The sequence below is a fragment of the Pecten maximus genome, chromosome 16 (genome assembly GCF_902652985.1).
Source record: "Pecten maximus chromosome 16, xPecMax1.1, whole genome shotgun sequence".
Taxonomy (NCBI): Eukaryota; Metazoa; Mollusca; class Bivalvia; order Pectinida; family Pectinidae; genus Pecten; species Pecten maximus.
The window spans coordinates 34,431,528-34,452,491 of NC_047030.1; the positions used below are offsets into that span (position 1 = coordinate 34,431,528).

Genomic DNA, 20,964 nt, shown 5'->3' on the forward strand with positions numbered 1-20,964 from the left:
ACATACAGAACGTGTTATTTAACATTTAAACCACTGTATAATATCGTTGTCCAAATAATCCAATTCGCCTTGTAAACTATCGTGTGTTTGTGTTGCCTCGATTTCAAAACAGTTACGTGATGATTTAAAAATAATTTCCGCGCTAAATTTAGAGGGGGATTCTCAACTAAATCAAGTGGTCAAGCTGGACATGAGGATCGACTGTGAACATTGGGACAGCACAGAAACATAACTGGAAAGGAACAAAACACGAACATTCATTGAAAATTACAACGTTTTTACCGTGATGTCCCTTTAATCAAGCAGTTAACAATAAGAGAAATGAAACATCGAAGCATGTGTTCAGACGCCATTTTGGATCCGAGATGACGTAATGTCGCGTGTCATCCGAAGGTGGAAATCACAACCAGTAAACATCGTCACTAAAGAGCTCATTATCGCATGATATATACATACCCATGCAGGGAGACTGTTGAAGAAGGAAATTATTTCATCATTTTATTTAAATTCTTATCCGGTGTGAAATTGTATCCTTCAATTACACGGCTATCCATCTTGTTTAACTTGCAGTTATCTCGAAGATAGTGCAAATTATAGGTTTTATATTTAACCCCGAAACTTAAGCTGGGAGAATAAATTCTCCCACTTCGTCAAAGAGCAGCCATTGTTGCGGTTTGTGCCGACTTGAACTAAAGATGTAGAAACCCCATGTAGAAATTGGAACCTTGGAATATAGTTTTTTTTAATCAGACGAAATATATGGGAGATTAAATGGACATTATAAAAAATCTAACGAGTATTTGTGTAAAGTATTCTTAAGAGGAATGTCGAACTAATGCAATTTAAGAGAAATTGACGGCAGTTTTCACGCCCATTTCGTAAAATAGCAAGAATAGTAGGAGGAATATTGTTAATGTTGTTAGACTGTGTCCGGAAACTATGACTCAAAATCATTGGTAATGCTGTACCAATTATCATATAAAATGTATGTGTGCCAGGCACATGTGTTTCTACTACTACAGTGACGTCATCATATTTTGTGTAGTTGATACTTTTGCGGGGCTAATATTTCGCGATAGTCCTAGTCCGAACTAAATTCTGGCAAAACCGCCTTGTCGAATGTCCTTGTGAATGTATATAGACACGTCGTAAGATTGATGTGTATATTCGTGATATATTTAAGGATCGCGAATACAGCCATTATGGGGAAATAAAGGTCATTTCAAAATAACAGACCACTGGGTCTTCTAACACTGGTGAAGACTTTTCACGTTTAAAAGGTCAGTTATATGAGGAAATAACCTTGAAACATGTCAAGGTCATTTATATGGAGTAACTTCATTACACTCTGTTCTAGGTATCTGCTACTAAATATGATGCCTTCGATGTTTATGAAACTTGATAAGATTCTTGAAATTTACAACATTATTGGGGGAGAGGGTGTATTTGACCATTTGAGCTTGAGAATAGGTCAAGGTCGTTGATGTGAGGAAACTTAGTATCTACTAGCCAGTCATTAGTATCCTGGACCTCAAAGGAATGCTTATCTAGAACAATAGGTCAAGGTCGTTTATAGAGGGAAACTTCATTACACTCCGTCTCAATTCGACTCCTTTGCCCTTGAAAATAAGCCATCGTCAATTAGGTAAAGGAGAAATATTAATAGAACTCAAATATCGGTTGCCATTGGCAAAATATAAGGCGTGTGTGTCCTGTGAACCTTGAGAAGACGATTTTAGGTCAAGGTCATTTATATGAGTAATCTTTAATGTATATTGTACTCCAGGTACAAACTGGCCAGTTGCTTATAGTTTTCTAGAAGTAGTTAAAAGCTGATGGACAGACAAACAGAAAATGGACCACCCATGGACCATCATAAGCTCATATATACAATGGTACTTTGTGCCATGTGTGGTAAAAAAATCAGCAAAATGAAACTTCAAAACAAAATGTATATTTATTTCATCAATCCTGACAGTACAAAACAAAAATACAAATGGATTTCAACACTACTCCTCCAAGCCATAAAATGCTGATATTCAAAGGTTGATTAAATGATCAGCAGTCATTATATAAAGACCTGTTCAGCAATGTTACAGTCATCAATCCAAAAATGATGTATGACTGGAAATGTGTTTTATGAAAGAAAAAATATTCTTAAATAATGATGTTTGTAAGTACAGTAATCTCAATAAAATTTGTAAAGCACACAATTTTGGATTTTTTTTCTCCAAAATTTATTGGGTATTTAAGGATGCATGCCACTTTACTGATGAAATGAACCTTCTTTTAAAAAGAGTTCCATACCAGGGAACCTTTGCAAAAATGTTTTTATGAATGATATTTGGATTCAGATTAAAGAACCTAAGAAACGAAGAATAACTGTATATACTAAATAATTACACAATGTACATATTTAATACTTAAGGATTTAAATGAATTTTATCCGAAAATGAGGATGAAAGACACCCGACTCATTACATAATGTTAAAGAAATATCATTGACAGTAATTACTGTAACAAATGTTAAAGGTTATATGCATGGAAGGTAATATATATCCCAAGTTTCATTTGAGACAACAATGAGTAAAGCTTATGTAATGGTGTGTTTGTTTGCTGGGTTTATCGTCTCGTGAACAGCCAGGGTCATATATAAGGCAGGATCTTCTTGTAGTAGTTGGTGACTACCTTACTAAGCTACACACCTCTTTTTATATCTACCCTGTAAATCAAGTTTATCTTTATTAGAAAAGGTCCTATTTCTATATTGCATCTAAATTTCTTTTGGAAATTGCGGACAAATTAATCAGGAATATCAAGAAAGTCAAATTCAACAAAAACACAGGAAAGACGGCATCATAAATTACATTTGGTTTAGTATTGTTTAACGTCCTATCAACAGCTACGGTCATTTAAGGACGGCCTCCCCTATGTAGATTTTGGTTTTGTATTGTGTAACGTCCTAACTGAACAGCTATGGTCCTGTAAGGACGGCCTCCCCTGTGTATTGTTTAACGTCCTATCAACAGCTACGGTCATTAAGGACGGCCTCCCCTGTGCATTGTTAAACGTCCTATTAACAGCTATGGTCATTTAAGGACGGCCTCCCTTGTGTGGGTTTGGTTGGTATTGTGTAACGTTATTTCAGGATGGGCTACATTCTAGATTTGATTCAATTACATAAATAACAAATTCAGGATTGGAGTCTTTGCAGAAAAAAAGATGAGGTGTTGATCGTTTTCCAATAAAGACTTAATTCCATATTAAAATAATTCCTTTAAAATATTGTTATTTTGTTTGTTTTTCAACCAACCGTACCTCTGGTACACGATTATAATTATCTACAAACAACAACATCAATACACAGACTTTGTCTTTTATAGAAACATGAACACATCATTCAATTATACTTGCGTCCGACGAGCAATTATGTTTTTGAACCATAAGACTTCAAGAGTTACCTCCCCTTGGTATTATTTGCATCAATGCCTAGCAGTTTCAAAAATTAAAATTTTGAAATTAATTATGAAACCTTGTAAAAGATGACTTTAAAATTGAAATCATGAAACCTTATACAAGAACAAAAACAGTCATCATTTAATAAATGTAAATTAATGAACTTTAATGGGTTTTTTTTCTTAAGCACTTTTGATTTTATTTCATTTGAGGTTACAGTTTTTATGGATAAAAAGCGAATGATATTTTATATACATATATACATATTGCATTCGACCTTTTAAGCTCACAATGTACTTTCAAAAGCACATGAGATGTGAGCTTAATAAAACCACCTACAACAAAAATTCTGTTTGAAAAGGCGGGACAAATATCTTTGTTTACATACTTTTATGTCGTAAAAAGTACCAAAAACAACCTAGAGTCTTTGGTCAAAAGACTGAAGATTTTATATATTGTCAGATCAGTGAGAAAACAACATTTTTTATTTGTATCAATTAGCATTCCCATCCTCTTTTCCTGAAAAAGCGTCAGTAGCGCTTATTATAAGGTGCAGGATGCACTTACAGTATTAGGTCAAATACGGTACTACTTTTTTTCCCCCTTGTTCAGTTGTCTCATAGTAAATAGTTGAGAAACATAACAATAATGTTGCATGATATAAAACACAGCAAAATTCTCAAAGATTTATAATTATGTAATACACATATAATATCGAAGACAAAATCCATGATCATTTGACTACAATAGTCATACATGACATTTAACACATTAAAATGTAAATATACCAACTCTTGATAATATATAGAAAATGTAAGAAAACAGCTACTAATCTAGGTCTATATAACGTTTGTAACAAAGGAGGAATTATGGCACCAATAACTCTGATCGAATCAGACCTGAAATAACAGCTATTTAAGTTGTAGATAATTACATATATGTCCTTGAAAGATATGTTGTGACAAATTTTGGCTTTTGCATTTTACTTCCAATATATCACTTCTGTTAATATATTAAATTTCCAATATATAACTTATCTTTTAATATATTGAATTATGATCAATATCCATTCCAAGCAATTGATATTTGTGGTTAAATTGGAGTAGTGGATAGTGTACTGGCCTATTACCTGCCAGCTGGGGTATGGATCTCCACCAAGACATGAAGATGTATGGGTCACTTCTAAGGCCATTTGGGGTTTTCCTGGGTACTCTGGTTTTCTCTCACATTTTTATCCTCTAAACTGAACATAACACACAGTTATGGGGAAATAATTTAGATGTGATGTACTAATTATCAATTAAAATTAATCATTTTCATTATCTTAAAAACAATATACAATGTATGTAAATATGTTTTGTTATCCTGCGGCATTTTAAAGCTGTTTTAATATTAAATACTGTTAGATATAATTTTGTCAACATCTTACAATTATTGGTTGAATGTGATTGATGAATTATAGATACAAATAATAATTAATAATTTTTCTGTATGAGAAAAGCAATATTTTAAGTCCTGCTTATTGAATTTTAATACTGTTTAATGCTATATATATATATATATCAAGTCATATTCGACACATTATGGGATCAACATGCTATTGTCTGTGTGAGTAAGTTAAAGGGTATTCTCAGGGCATCCAGTAGGTAGACCCTTGAGAGTATGTTTTTGATTCTCAAAAATCAGAAATTTGTCTCATGTGTTTGAAGGAACATGTCTATTCGACATATGTTTTGACCCTTCAATTTTTTGAGAAATGGTTATTTGACTTCTGAAACTGCTAAAAATCAAGGGCCAACTGGATATTCTGATCCTTCTTTGTAGTTTAAATACTATATACAACTACATGTATCTATTATAGAAGTTACAATTTGGTACAAAATTACAACATAATACAATCTCAGTATATACACTTACATCATATTCTTAACATATAACAGCCACTCTGACCTGATAAATTTTATAATCAACCCCATTAAACCATGTGTTGATGATGTTGAAGTATCTCTAGATCAATAAATAATCAATATTAATCAATGTCAGAGTTGATAATCGTCCCAACACTTATAATACAGGTTAATTAAAAACAACACGATTCTACAGTCAACTTCACAAACAACTCATTCTGGACTATTTGGAACTTTTGTGACCAGATCAACTGTATTACTCTTACGAAATGGGAACAATGACTTTCAGAATTATCAAATCATTTTCCACTGTCACCTGAAATTAGTTATGAGTAAAGTTGACAGTAAGATGTATTATATCACAGCCAAACAACTTATCCTGGTTATTGTGACTTTCGTTGCTAAGCAACATGCATCACCAAAACAACGGTTACTATGATGGAGGCCATGATGAGAAATGGTAGCCAGGTCTTCACAAAGCCACAGGCGCTGTAAAATAATACAATATACATTGTTACATCAACACTATAACAAATGTTTCAGAACAAGAATTTTACTAGTTATTGTTATACTTTTAAAAGTGTATTCATCGTTTTTTCCTGGCTATTTTTAGAAATAATCATCTAATGATAATTGGATATTTTCTTATTTTTGGTGGTTTTTTTTGCATACAATTTGCAAATTTAAAATTACATGTAAAATGTGAATCACAGATTGATGTATTTTATGTCCTCACAAATTAACAACATACAAATTTCAATATTTGGGGAATTTTTATCGACATTATTAGGAAAAATTAATCAACAAAATTTGGGGCCTAAATTTGGACCCAGATATATAGTTTGGAAAGGCACTGCTCCGATAGTATAAAGCTCCCTCAAAGAAAATGAAGACCAAATGTAAGATTGCCTTAACAAACATCTTACCTGGTATATTTTCCGTGTATGAGCATCATAAAACATAGGTATACCATGTTGTAGCTTGAGCCTCCGTTGTAACGCATTAAATTCAACGCCATCGCCACGTGGGAGTGACAGTTGTCACAGCAAAGATTGTGCTAAAATAAACAAATATAGTCTTATGATTAGAAGTAAAAAAACAACTTTTTTTCAAATTTTACATATTATAACAGTATTGGAGGGGAGGTAACTCCTAGTTGATGATTTTAATAAATTCCTTTTTAAGAAATTTTCATCGATATGCATTTTGTTTTACTTCATAAAATGAATGACAAATTAACAAGACTGCTTGGTTTGTAGTTGATAATATGTAGGAAAAACTGAGTTAAGTCTGACAGCACAGTTTTAGACTTAATTTAGGCATTGCCAATACTTCCATATATTTTGTTAAAATTCTAATAAGATCAATGAGACCACTAGATGAATGGATGAATAGACAAAAAGACAAAAAAATATGAATGAACAGACAAAAAGACAAAAAAAATATGAATAAACAGACCGAAAGAATAAAGCATAAATGGCTGATCAGACACCTGCAATTCTTTATCCCTTCGGAAACACATTGACGACATCTTTGTAACAATCAACAAGTAAACACACATACTAAAACATGCCTTAACTATAACAATACCTAATTACGTGATAGTTACCATTCTGTCTTTGTATTCCTCCGACTACAGACAACAATACCTAATTACGTGATATTTACCATTCTGTCCTTGTATTCTTCCGACTACAGACAACAATACCTAATTACATGATAGTTACCATTCTGGCCTTGTATTCCTCCGACTACAGACAACAATACCTAATTAAGTGAACTTTACCATTCTGTCCTTGTATTCCTCCGACTACAGACAACAATACCTAATTACGTAATATTTACCATTCTGTCTTTTTATTCCTCTGACTACAGACAACAATACCTAATTACGTGATATTTACCATTCTGACCTTGTATTCCTCTGACTACACACAACAATACCTAATTACGTGATATTTACCATTCTGTCCTTGTATTCCTCCGACTACAGACAACAATACCTAATTACGTGATATTTACCATTCTGTCTTTGTATTCCTCCGACTACAGACAACAATACCTAATTACGTGATATTTACCATTCTGCCCTTGTATTCCACCAACTACAGACAACAATACCTAATTACGTGATATTTACCATTCTGTCCTTGTATTCCTCCGACTACAGACAACAATACCTAATTACGTGATATTTACCATTCTGTCTTTGTATTCCTCCGACTACAGACAACAATACCTAATTACATGATATTTACCATTCTGCCCTTGTATTCCACCAACTACAGACAACAATACCTAATTACGTGATATTTACCATTCTGTCCTTGTATTCCTCCGACTACAGACAACAATACCTAATTACGTGATATTTACCATTCTGTCTTTGTATTCCTCCGACTACAGACAACAATACCTAATTACGTGATATTTACCATTCTGCCCTTGTATTCCACCGAACTACAGACAACAATACCTAATTACGTGATATTTACCATTCTGTCCTTGTATTCCTCCGACTACAGACAACAATACCTAATTACGTGATATTTACCATTCTGTCTTTGTATTCCTCCGACTACAGACAACAATACCTAATTACATGATATTTACCATTCTGCCCTTGTATTCCACCAACTACAGACAACAATACCTAATTACGTGATATTTACCATTCTGTACTTGTATTCCTCCGACTACAGACAACAATACCTAATTACGTGATATTTACCATTCTGTCTTTGTATTCCTCCGACTACAGACAACAATACCTAATAACGTGATATTTACCATTCTGTCTTTGTATTCCTCCGACTACAGACAACAATACCTAATTACATGATATTTACCATTCTGTCCTTGTATTCCTCCGACTACAGACAACAATACCTAATTACGTGATATTTACCATTCTGCCCTTGTATTCCTCCGACTACAGACAACAATACCTAATTACGTGATATTTACCATTCTGTCTTTGTATTCCTCCGACTACAGACAACAATACCTAATTACGTGATAATTACCATTCTGTCTTTGTATTGCTCCGACTACAGACAACAATACCTAATTACATGATATTTACCATTCTGTCTTTGTATTCCTCCGACTACAGACAACAATACCTAATTACGTGATATTTACCATTCTGTCTTTGTATTCCTCCGATGTCCGACAACAATACCTTATTACGTGATATTTACCATTCTGTCTTTGTATTCCTCCGACTACAGACAACAATACCTAATTACGTGATATTTACCATTCTGTCTTTGTATTCCTCCGATGTCCGACAACAATACCTAATTACGTAATATTTACCATTCTGTCCTTGTATTCCTCCGACTACAGACAACAATACCTAATTACATGATATTTACCATTCTGTCTTTGTATTCCTCCGATGTCCGACAACAATACCTAATTACGTGATATTTACCGTTCTGTCTTTGTATTCCTCCAACTACAGACAACAAAACCTAATTACATGATATTTACCATTCTGCCCTTGTATTCCTCCGACTACAGACAACAATACCTAATTACATGATATTTACCATTCTGTCGTTGTATTCCTCCGACTAGACAACAATACCTAATTACGTGATATTTACCATTCTGTCTTTGTATTCCTCCGACTACAGACAACAATACCTAATTACATGATATTTACCATTCTGTCCTTGTATTCCTCTGATATCACACAACAATACCTAATTACGTGATATTTACCATTCTGTCTTTGTATTCCTCCGACTACAGACAACAATACCTAATTACATGATATTTACCATTCTGTCCTTGTATTCCTCTGATATCACACAACAATACCTAATTACGTAATAGTTACCATTCTGACCTTGTATTCCTCCGACTACAGACAACAATACCTAATTACGTGATATTGACCATTCTGTCCTTGTATTCCTCCGACTACAGACAACAATACCTAATTACGTGATATTTACCATTCTGACCTTGTATTCCTCCGACTACAGACAACAATACCTAATTACGTAATATTTACCATTCTGACCTTGTATTCCTCCGACTACAGACAACAATACCTAATTACATGATATTTACCATTCTGCCCTTGTATTCCTCCGACTACAGACAACAATACCTAATTAAGTGAACTTTACCATTCTGTCCTTGTATTCCTCCGACTACAGACAACAATACCTAATTACGTAATATTTACCATTCTGTCTTTGTATTCCTCCGACTACAGACAACAATACCTAATTACGTGATATTTACCATTCTGTCTTTTTATTCCTCTGACTACAGACAACAATACCTAATTACGTGATATTTACCATTCTGTCTTTGTATTCCTCCGACTACAGACAACAATACCTAATTACATGATATTTACCATTCTGTCTTTTTATTCCTCTGACTACAGACAACAATACCTAATTACGTGATATTTACCATTCTGACCTTGTATTCCTCCGACTACAGACAACAATACCTAATTACATGATATTTACCATTCTGTCTTTTTATTCCTCTGACTACAGACAACAATACCTAATTACGTGATATTTACCATTCTGACCTTGTATTCCTCTGACTACACACAACAATACCTAATTACGTGATATTTACCATTCTGTCCTTGTATTCCTCCGACTACAGACAACAATACCTAATTACGTGATATTTACCATTCTGTCTTTGTATTCCTCCGACTACAGACAACAATACCTAATTACGTGATATTTACCATTCTGCCCTTGTATTCCACCAACTACAGACAACAATACCTAATTACGTGATATTTACCATTCTGTCCTTGTATTCCTCCGACTACAGACAACAATACCTAATTACGTGATATTTACCATTCTGTCTTTGTATTCCTCCGACTACAGACAACAATACCTAATTACATGATATTTACCATTCTGCCCTTGTATTCCACCAACTACAGACAACAATACCTAATTACGTGATATTTACCATTCTGTCCTTGTATTCCTCCGACTACAGACAACAATACCTAATTACGTGATATTTACCATTCTGTCTTTGTATTCCTCCGACTACAGACAACAATACCTAATTACGTGATATTTACCATTCTGCCCTTGTATTCTACCAACTACAGACAACAATACCTAATTACGTGATATTTACCATTCTGTCCTTGTATTCCTCCGACTACAGACAACAATACCTAATTACGTGATATTTACCATTCTGTCTTTGTATTCCTCCGACTACAGACAACAATACCTAATTACATGATATTTACCATTCTGCCCTTGTATTCCACCAACTACAGACAACAATACCTAATTACGTGATATTTACCATTCTGTACTTGTATTCCTCCGACTACAGACAACAATACCTAATTACGTGATATTTACCATTCTGTCTTTGTATTCCTCCGACTACAGACAACAATACCTAATAACGTGATATTTACCATTCTGTCTTTGTATTCCTACGATGTCCGACAACAATACCTAATTACATGATATTTACCATTCTGTCCTTGTATTCCTCCGACTACAGACAACAATACCTAATTACGTGATATTTACCATTCTGCCCTTGTATTCCTCCGACTACAGACAACAATACCTAATTACGTGATATTTACCATTCTGTCTTTGTATTCCTCCGACTACAGACAACAATACCTAATTACGTGATAATTACCATTCTGTCTTTGTATTGCTCCGACTACAGACAACAATACCTAATTACATGATATTTACCATTCTGTCTTTGTATTCCTCCGACTACAGACAACAATACCTAATTACATGATATCTACCATTCTGTCTTTGTATTCCTCCGACTACAGACAACAATACCTAATTACGTGATATTTACCATTCTGTCTTTGTATTCCTCCGATGTCCGACAACAATACCTTATTACGTGATATTTACCATTCTGTCTTTGTATTCCTCCGACTACAGACAACAATACCTAATTACGTGATATTTACCATTCTGTCCTTGTATTCCTCCGACTACAGACAACAATACCTAATTACATGATATTTACCATTCTGTCTTTGTATTCCTCCGATGTCCGACAACAATACCTAATTACGTGATATTTACCGTTCTGTCTTTGTATTCCTCCAACTACAGACAACAAAACCTAATTACATGATATTTACCATTCTGCCCTTGTATTCCTCCGACTACAGACAACAATACCTAATTACATGATATTTACCATTCTGTCGTTGTATTCCTCCGACTAGACAACAATACCTAATTACGTGATATTTACCATTCTGTCTTTGTATTCCTCCGACTACAGACAACAATACCTAATTACATGATATTTACCATTCTGTCCTTGTATTCCTCTGATATCACACAACAATACCTAATTACGTGATATTTACCATTCTGTCTTTGTATTCCTCCGACTACAGACAACAATACCTAATTACATGATATTTACCATTCTGTCCTTGTATTCCTCTGATATCACACAACAATACCTAATTACGTAATAGTTACCATTATGACCTTGTATTCCTCCGACTACAGACAACAATACCTAATTACGTGATATTGACCATTCTGTCCTTGTATTCCTCCAACTACAGACAACAATACCTAATTACGTGATATTTACCATTCTGACCTTGTATTCCTCCGACTACAGACAACAATACCTAATTACGTAATATTTACCATTCTGACCTTGTATTCCTCCGACTACAGACAACAATACCTAATTACATGATATTTACCATTCTGCCCTTGTATTCCTCCGACTACAGACAACAATACCTAATTACGTGATATTTACCATCCTGTCCTTGTATTCCTCCGACTACAGACAACAATACCTAATTACGTGATATTTACCATTCTGTCCTTGTATTCCTCCGACTACAGACAACAATACCTAATTACATGATATTTACCATTCTGTCTTTGTATTCCTCCACCTACAGACGACAATACCTAATTACATGATATTTACCATTCTGTCTTTGTATTCCTCCGACTACAGACAACAATACCTAATTACGTGATATTTACCATTCTGTCCTTGTATTCCTCCGACTACAGACAACAATACCTAATTACATGATATTTACCATTCTGACCTTGTATTCCTCCGACTACAGACAACAATACCTAATTACGTGATATTTACCATTCTGTCCTTGTATTCCTCCGACTACAGACAACAATACCTAATTACGTGATATTTACCATTCTGACCTTGTATTCTTCCGACTACAGACAACAATACCTAATTACGTGATATTTACCATTCTGTCCTTGTATTCCTCCGACTACAGACAACAATACCTAATTACGTGATATTTACCATTCTGTCCTTGTATTCCTCCGACTACAGAGAACAATACCTAATTACGTGATATTTACCATTCTGACCTTGTATTCCTCCGACTACAGACAACAATACCTAATTACGTGATATTTACCATTCTGTCTTTGTATTCCTCCGACTACAGACAACAATACCTAATTACGTGATATTTACCATTCTGCCCTTGTATTCCTCCGACTACAGACAACAATACCTAATTACGTGATATTTACCATTCTGACCTTGTATTCCTCCGACTACAGACAACAATACCTAATTACGTGATATTTACCGTTCTGTCTTTGTATTCCTCCGACTACAGACAACAAAACCTAATTACATGATATTTACCATTCTGCCCTTGTATTCCTCCGACTACAGACAACAATACCTAATTACATGATATTTACCATTCTGTCCTTGTATTCCTCCGACTACAGACAACAATACCTAATTACGTGATATTTACCATTCTGACCTTGTATTCCTCGGACTACAGACAACAATACCTAATTACATGATAGTTACCATTCTGCCCTTGTATTCCTCCGATGCTTCGTGGACGGCCTTATCCCAATTGTCCTTCCCATTTCTGACTTTACTGATATCCAGCTGCCAGTACCTGAAACCATTTGTGTAACAATTGTATCCACACACATCCTCATAAAAATACACCTGTATCTTGTTGCTTACATTTGACACCAGAGTTATTTCCCTTTATCTATACAGTGGTATAATGATATAAAACTTTGGGGTCAATGATGGGCTGTGGCCTAAAGTTACAGGATCAGATTATACCAGAGTTACTTCCCTTTATCTATACCTTGGTATAACGATATAAAACTTTAAAGTTAATGGTGGGCTATGGCCTAGTGTAACAGGACCAGATTATACCTGAGTTACTTCCCTTTATCTATAGTGGTATAATGATATAAAACTTTAAAGTCAATGGTGGGCTGCGGCCTAGAATAACAGGAATAGATTATACAAGAGTTACTTCCCTTTATCTATACAGTGGAATAGCGATATAAAATTGAAAGCCAATGGCTATAGCTGCAGTTACAAAGCCAGATAAGGCAGTACATACATATGTATATTGATTTTGTTGATTTTTATGCCCCACAACAAAGTGCCAAGTAGGCAGAGACCCCGAGACATAACAGTTCTGTACTTCATCTGTCTACAAATCAAATCCCCAAGGTTTACAGAATTCGCTTTGCAGCCATCAATACAGACAAGATTTTTTGTTTTTTTTTACATGAAGGTTTCATTTGGATCCTACATCAATGGTGTACCGTCAAATTTTGTATGTTTTTCTTTTTTCAAATTCAGTCATATTTTTGAAATAATAACTAAAGTTATTTGGAAGAAAAATTATCTATCAGCATGTGTTCTGATCCCGATAAAACAAACTAGATTCAACATGACAAACAATTTGGGGGAAGGGGGTCTCCTTGTAGTACAGCCAGGGAGTGTTTACCCCAGAGGTTATACATAGATATATATATAGGCCAATATTTTAACCGACTGAGCTATCATAGCTCCCCATAATATGTTCATCACATTACGCTTACTTTGTTGGGGTTCCGAAGGCCATGCAATCTTCCTGTATAAAATAAAAACAAATAGCTATAAAAAATATCATATTTCCTGGCTTCCTGTATTGGTGAAATTAGGTAAACAAATAATTTATAATCAGACATCTGACATATTCTAATAGATTCTTAAATGGTAATATAACAAGCAAATGTACCACTCACTTGAGTTCATATTTTATTATTTAAATTAAACAATGTAAGTAAATAGCCTTACTGAGACATAGTAGGGGCCGGCAAAATCACGAATGACTCCAGATGTCATACAGATGCCCATGTGACCGATGAAAGGGAACAGCCATCTGAAATCAAAATTTCATTGTGAAAGACTTAAGGTAGAGTATATATGTTCTTATATTAATGACTGGAATTGGTTGAAATATCCTGATTGGTCATCATTTTTGTCTATCCAATCAATGATCAATTAAAATCAATTGATTTTTACCTGTATTACCGTCTTTGCTATATCTAAACATTTTTTTACATTCCTTGTTCGTAGTGCTTACTGCGTGAGTGTTCCAGTCAAGCTTTTCTCCAGTCAGCTAATATCATTTTTATTTTTCATGATGTCGAACATTTCTGATTGAAACTCAAGAGATTTCTTACAAGATTAATTGGTCAAGAGCATCTCATACAAGTGATTAACTTATATTTATAACGAACATGATCAATCAGCTCGAACATTAACGCCACCAACACAGTTGATAAAACATAAGAATATTCTAATTCCAACTGATGTAGAGAATGTTGGAATAACCACCAATTATCAATACATATTTTTTTTTATTGTGCTTTGAAAATATCTATCATGAAATGGTGAATGCAAACAGCTACATACAAGTAGTGAAATAATCAATGTAATGCATGTCATGATGGCTGGTGAGAATCCCCCCCCCCCTTTATAGCCCAATATAATCAGCACAACTGTAGCAGGACTGCATGGACTGGGTCGATCATCGATCATCGATCATCGGTGACCAGGTATATAGCTCAATTGGTAGAGCATCCGGCTAGTGTTCGGAGGTTCCGGGTTCAAACCCCAGTCTGGCCGCTACATTTTCTCCACTCTTGTTACAAAATTGGCCCCCAGCTAAAATACCCAAGGTGGTGGTATAAGGGTCCTGTGTGTCTTCGAGGGCGAAGACTTTGATAAAAGGAGGGAGGTGTGTTGCGGAACTGGACTGGGTCGATCATCGGTGACCAGGTAGCTCAATTGGTAAAGCATCTGGCTAGTGTTCAGAGGTCCCGTGTTCGAACCCCCGATCTGCCCGCTATATTTTCTCCTCTCCTGTTACACAACCATCCTCTTAGCCCGAATATCTGGTTAGGGCCAGAGGAATCTCAGGCTACCTTGAAATGTACCATGAAAAAAAAAAAACTCGCTCTCTTTTTTAATTAGCGCCCCTGTGCACCCAAACACTCCACATAATCGTCATTATTGACGTAAGGGAGTCATTATAAGAAGAAGAAGGTCGAGTCCGTGTATGGATAGGATAGTTTTCACTACAGATTTATGAGGACAAGACTTCGTGAAGGAGAAAGTAATTAGCTATATATGGCCCCTCCTTCCTTATATAATTGTAACATCAAAGTTTCGTGCTGTTTTTGTATAGTTAGATAATCATATATTCCGCAGAAATAAACTGATGGTCATGGTCCTCTAAAACGATAGTAATATATCAACAACATAAAATTGTAAACAAATCATGCCAAGAATTTTTCTTCCGTTTCTACTTACGTGAGACACGGAATTGGCGTCCAAACGATTGAGTAAGGATATCGACATTTGTAATGGTCAATCTTTTGACCTGTATACATCGGTAACTGTCCTGGCATTGAGTTAAATGACGTTTTTTCAGACTCGATCTCGGGAGCAATTTTCACCTCGGCCATTTGTCGGGAGAGATTCGTAATTGTAATTGAAACGTATGGTTTACATTGTCTCAGTAGAACAATGACTTTTGTGCGAGCAGAAAAGTTTTTTTATTTTAAAACTATGTACATTGAACATATATTAATTCCATTAATGAAGAAGTCGAAAATATCTTGCCGACTAAATTTGTAAACCTCATTATAATAATTACTCCCCGGGAAACAGGATGTAACGTGAACGCCATAAATACTGATCTGGAGGACGGGCTCTTTATCCGGAACACATCATAATTCGCCATGATATATTTTCAGAGAAACGAAATGTGATACTGCAGAATTATCAGAACCGCTGTTTATTCAAATATAACAAAATGACTTAAATTGATTTTATCAAATAAAACAAACACAATCTACAAAAAGAAAAAAAAAGATTTTTTTTGTTTGTATCAAACGAAAATAGAGAATTGTAGCAAAAAAGAAAAAAGGATCAGATATTTTCTTATGCCAAGGGATATTCCCAAATGCTATCCCAAATCCTTCATATGTGAAATTCAATCTTAAACTTTTAAATTTTAATAAATCTCAGCTATAATTTTTCGCTTCATGTGTGAAAACTGAAAGTCAGAAATGGGCAGGCAGGGAAAGTGTTTTTAATTCAAGAGAGCATCATCGTGAAAATGATATTTTACAAACAATTCAAACAAGACAGATTGTTGCTCCATGACTTTTCTGACTTCCCAACACAAACCTCGATGTCCAGTTGGTATAGTTATAACCAATGGTTTGATGTTTAACGTTGACAGCAACACGATGGAAGAGATGGACGACGGAGTCGTTCTAATTACAGGAGACCCATTTACATGGGTACCGTGGTTGTTGGATATGGTATTTCTTTCGTTCTCGTAAGTTATTTTTAAAAAGTTATGAAAAGCACTCGCTTAAGCTCGTGTTTTTGCAATTTTTGAAAAATAACTAACTCGAGTGAAAGAAATATCATATACGTGTACAACAACCACTCGTTGTGTAACATCTATATATCCAACAGTCGGCAAATTTATACAATGTCTTGAGAGTGGAATAACACAGCGTATTGTGGTAGAAATAATAACACCAATTATTTATATAGCGCACTATCTAATTGGTAAAAATACTTTATAAAGCACTTCACATTATATGATAAAATGATACATTTTATTTCAAGTGTTACACAATGTACAGTTTATATATAACATAAATCGACTTATAATGTAAACACTGACGTCACCGAGAGAAATCTAAAAATCAGAACAGGTGAGTTTTAATCTCCTTCTTGAATTTGGACAGGACTGGGTTTGCGACCTTGATGTAACAGATAAGTTGTTCCACAAATCTTTTTTAACATTCAATCTTAATATAACTACAGTAAACAGTGACCTATATATATATAACTACAGTAAACAGTGACCTATATATATATAACTACAGTAAACAGTGACCTATATATATATATATATATATATATATAGTAAACAGTGACCTATATATATATATATATCTAGTAAACAGTGACATATATATATATAAATGTATATCTAGTAAACAGTGACCTATATATAAATATATATATATATATAGAATTTTTTTTTAAATATAAATGTATAGCTTCGATAGTTAGGTCTCTGCTGTTATAAGCTTTAAATTGAACCTAATGCATTTTTTTTTCTCGCACAGTGTTAAATTTCATTCCAAAACAATTTCACTTATATATACATTATTGTATATTCAAATGAAATAAATTGAATTCATTTTAAAGAACAACTTTGAAACACTATCCAATCAGTAGCTCTGGTATATCAGAATACTCGTTAGCCTTATGACTTTGAGTGAAAGACTTTTTTTCTCATGTTTTTAACATATTTATAAATTAGACATTACAGACACACATTCAACACATTCATGAATTGTCATTTTATATCAAATACAAATCTTACCAACAAACAAACAACTCAATGAGGAAAGGTAGAATTGTTTGTTTTAAACTTTACTAACATTAAAATTCAATGAAATATTTGACAGAAGAGAGGACATGTTAAGTTGATGGAATAAGAAACGAAGATTTTTTTTTCATTCTATCGATATAAATAGATTTTCCCACTAATTGAAAGGATTGCCTCCCTTACTCTGGCGATATTAGCGTTTTTAAGGCTACAATGTTAATATCATTCTGAGGGCATCTTGATATATAAATGTGTTGTTTGATGGTTAAAAGTATCTCATTATATATATATATATATTCTGTTCATGAAAATACCAGTTAAATAAAAAAAATTTTTTTTTTATTAAATTCAACGTAGGAAGTAGATCGTTTACATTTTTGCTCAATTTTGGAGCAGAATTTGTACTTTCTCACTGTTCCATAATACGTGTTCAATTGATTCAGTTTCAGTTTTGTAAATATTACATAAAGGACCGTTGGTTAAGCCCATTTTTAATAACAGAATTTATACTGATCATATCAATACCATCAATGATAGACTTAATTAGCTCTAGAATGGTCATCCGAAAAAAATCCAACCAGCATTTCTTTATTGACTGATCTGTGTCTATTACAAAATGTTGTCCATAACAGTCATATGCGGTTCCGAATGTAAGAAAATCCGAGAGAATTAGCCTACATAATAAAACGTTTCGCGGTAAGACTACCTAGTTCGCGAAGAAAATCTTCCCAGTTCGTCTGGGATGTCCTACTCGATGACCTCTTGATTCGAGTTAATAAAGGGAGGTAATCATGATTTAAATCCGTAATGTTCCGTATCCGTGTCCACTTCTGAAACTAGTCCCGTTTAGTTTTTTACTACACTGCTAATGAAAAATGAAAGCACTTGTGTATTGTGTTGTGGGTTCAACGAAGCACGTAATCTCATCTAATATGTATGCATTTCCATATCTTGATTAGTTGATGCCAAAGCAAGCGTAACAGTGTATCACCTGGAATAGTATCGTTTTAGTAGTGTTTTTCGCGGGAGAAGATTTGTGATCGAAGGTCAAGGTTGGTTGATCTCGAAATTGTTATGTCCATGGGTATGGACGCTGAACAGCAAGAGGAGGAGTGCTGGTACCAACTCCGACGAGTTGGCCATACAGCTACGTTACCGAAGGTTCGAGATGTTATGAAGTAAGTATCTTGTTTCCAAAACGACGGCGCTATTCGATCCATACTCACGAAATATTGCTTGCAGAATGACCTGTCAAAAGACCGTAAACATGGTTCTTCCTCACCGACATTGTTTACAAACATGACCCAATGTATCGAAGCGTCTTAGAATTATGATGTAATTTCATAGTAAACATCAATGATAAGATACATTTGGAGTTACCGATAATAAATCTAACTTATTGTGAAGGGATTGTGAGAGCAATTCACGAGACATGGTTGTGTTTAGATCGAGTCGTAAAAGTAGGTCAAATGATGTTTTTGGTGATGGTACTGATAAGGTTGGTATACAAAGTGTATGTAATAGATACATAATGGGTACGAGTGATGTATCGGATATATCACACGAGTGCGTAGCACGAGTGTGATATATGCGATACGTCACGAGTACCCATTTTGTATCTGTTTTATCCAATGACAGCCGAGGTTTTGTCACCCACGTGCCTAGGGGTGGAGCTATACAATTGATAAAAACCTGTCACTGTGATATGTTTCCCGCCAATTTCTGACACGTTTCATTCTGTCACAGTAGCCTATTCATTTCTAGTGAGACTGTCAACCATGGCGGATCAGGTACTGATCACTGATGTCGATGTGTTCACTGACCTCGACGATATAACATTATCACAGGCCGTAGATAAGTATGAGTATGAACTTGAAGATAGTGACAGACACGGTAGCTACTGACATTGGAATAGTTGATACCAAGGAATTAGCTCAGCCAATTGTAAACAAACTGAATGGTAATGTGAAAAACATGTGAAAGACTGCAGGATTCGAGGGAAATTACACAAACGGTAACTGCTCCGGAAAGAGGACCTGCGCTACTTCCCTTTACCAAGCAGGTAAGTCTAAAATCATATTGGTTGAACAAATTGTGAAATGAAATATTTTTCGTAAATTTCGACGTTCACGATGTCACGAATCTTTCAAAGTCCATGAAATTGTTTAGATACATGGATGAATCGGTTAATCGGTATTTTTATCCACTCGTCCTGTTATTATTTTCATCACTATTTTGTTTATGATAAGATTTTTGTGCAACGAAAATGTACGATTATATTTGGCGTAATCTGAATAACCATTTTTTTAAATGACTGAAATTTTATATGTAATCATGAATGCATTTTTTTACTGATCTGTTAAAATATACTGAACAGGGTTTTATATTCTGTTTCGTCAGGTTTTGATGAGCAACTCAATATGGACAGGACGGAACATCGCAGCACGGCTGTACGTTCATACAAGGTGAAGAAAGAAGACAACAAAGAACATTTCTAAACGGCACTCGTATTTCATTAAATTTTGTTTAAAATGTATTTCCTGTCTTTGTTCATTTGTCACGCCCACATTTGAAATTGGCCCCGCCTCAAGACTGAGGCATGGACCAATCAGAAATGCCATGTGATATTTCAGATATCACATATGTGATATTTGAAATATCACATAGTATGCAATATATCGCCAACAAAAGATCAAAGAAAAACCGAGGCGTCATTGGATAATTATAAATACATCGTTATCTTCTTATAATAGTTTATTTGTTTAACAGCTAAAGGTTACAATTAATGTTACATTTATTGATTGAGCTCATTTACCGCTGTCAAAT

General features: G+C 34.5%; 2 protein-coding genes and 1 long non-coding RNA gene across 4 annotated transcripts in view; 2 read left to right on the forward strand and 1 right to left on the reverse strand.

Moving 5' to 3' along the window:
- Window positions 1–3,165: 3,165 nt before the first annotated feature.
- On the reverse strand, window positions 3,166–16,318 carry LOC117345099 (transmembrane protein 222-like). The gene is made up of 6 exons (XM_033908051.1): window positions 16,029–16,318; window positions 14,508–14,592; window positions 14,270–14,301; window positions 13,224–13,317; window positions 6,290–6,420; window positions 3,166–5,852 (listed from the first exon to the last, which is right to left on the reverse strand). Exons 1-6 carry the CDS (start codon window positions 16,181–16,183, stop codon window positions 5,765–5,767), a joined length of 585 nt encoding a protein of 194 aa, XP_033763942.1. The 5' UTR covers window positions 16,184–16,318; the 3' UTR covers window positions 3,166–5,764.
- A 2,668-nt stretch (window positions 16,319–18,986) lies between these two features.
- LOC117314685 (uncharacterized protein C01G6.5-like) overlaps window positions 18,987–20,964 on the forward strand; it is a 31,609-nt gene continuing 29,631 nt past the window's right edge. The window contains exon 1 of one of the 2 annotated variants that reach the window (XM_033868772.1): window positions 18,987–19,316. In XM_033868772.1, the coding sequence (XP_033724663.1) occupies window positions 19,213–19,316 (104 nt within the window). In that variant the 5' untranslated portion in view covers window positions 18,987–19,212. The remainder of the gene's footprint in view (window positions 19,317–20,964) is intronic. The other variant, XM_033868771.1, reaches the window with a different exon arrangement.
- Window positions 20,061–20,674, forward strand: LOC117314686. The gene is made up of 2 exons (XR_004529567.1): window positions 20,061–20,200; window positions 20,539–20,674. It is a non-coding gene; the product is annotated as an uncharacterized LOC117314686 (long non-coding RNA).

Bases quoted from the DNA above. Each gene is read 5' to 3' on its own strand.
- LOC117345099 (XM_033908051.1), bottom strand. From the start codon at position 16,183: ATGGCCGAGGTGAAAATTGCTCCCGAGATCGAGTCTGAAAAAACGTCA. The intron at 14,302-14,507 runs GTAAGGCTATTT...TATTTTATACAG, and splicing joins CCGGCCCCTACTATGTCTCA to GAAGATTGCATGGCCTTCGG. The intron at 5,853-6,289 runs GTAAGATGTTTG...ATTATTTTACAG, and splicing joins ATACACGGAAAATATACCAG to CGCCTGTGGCTTTGTGAAGA.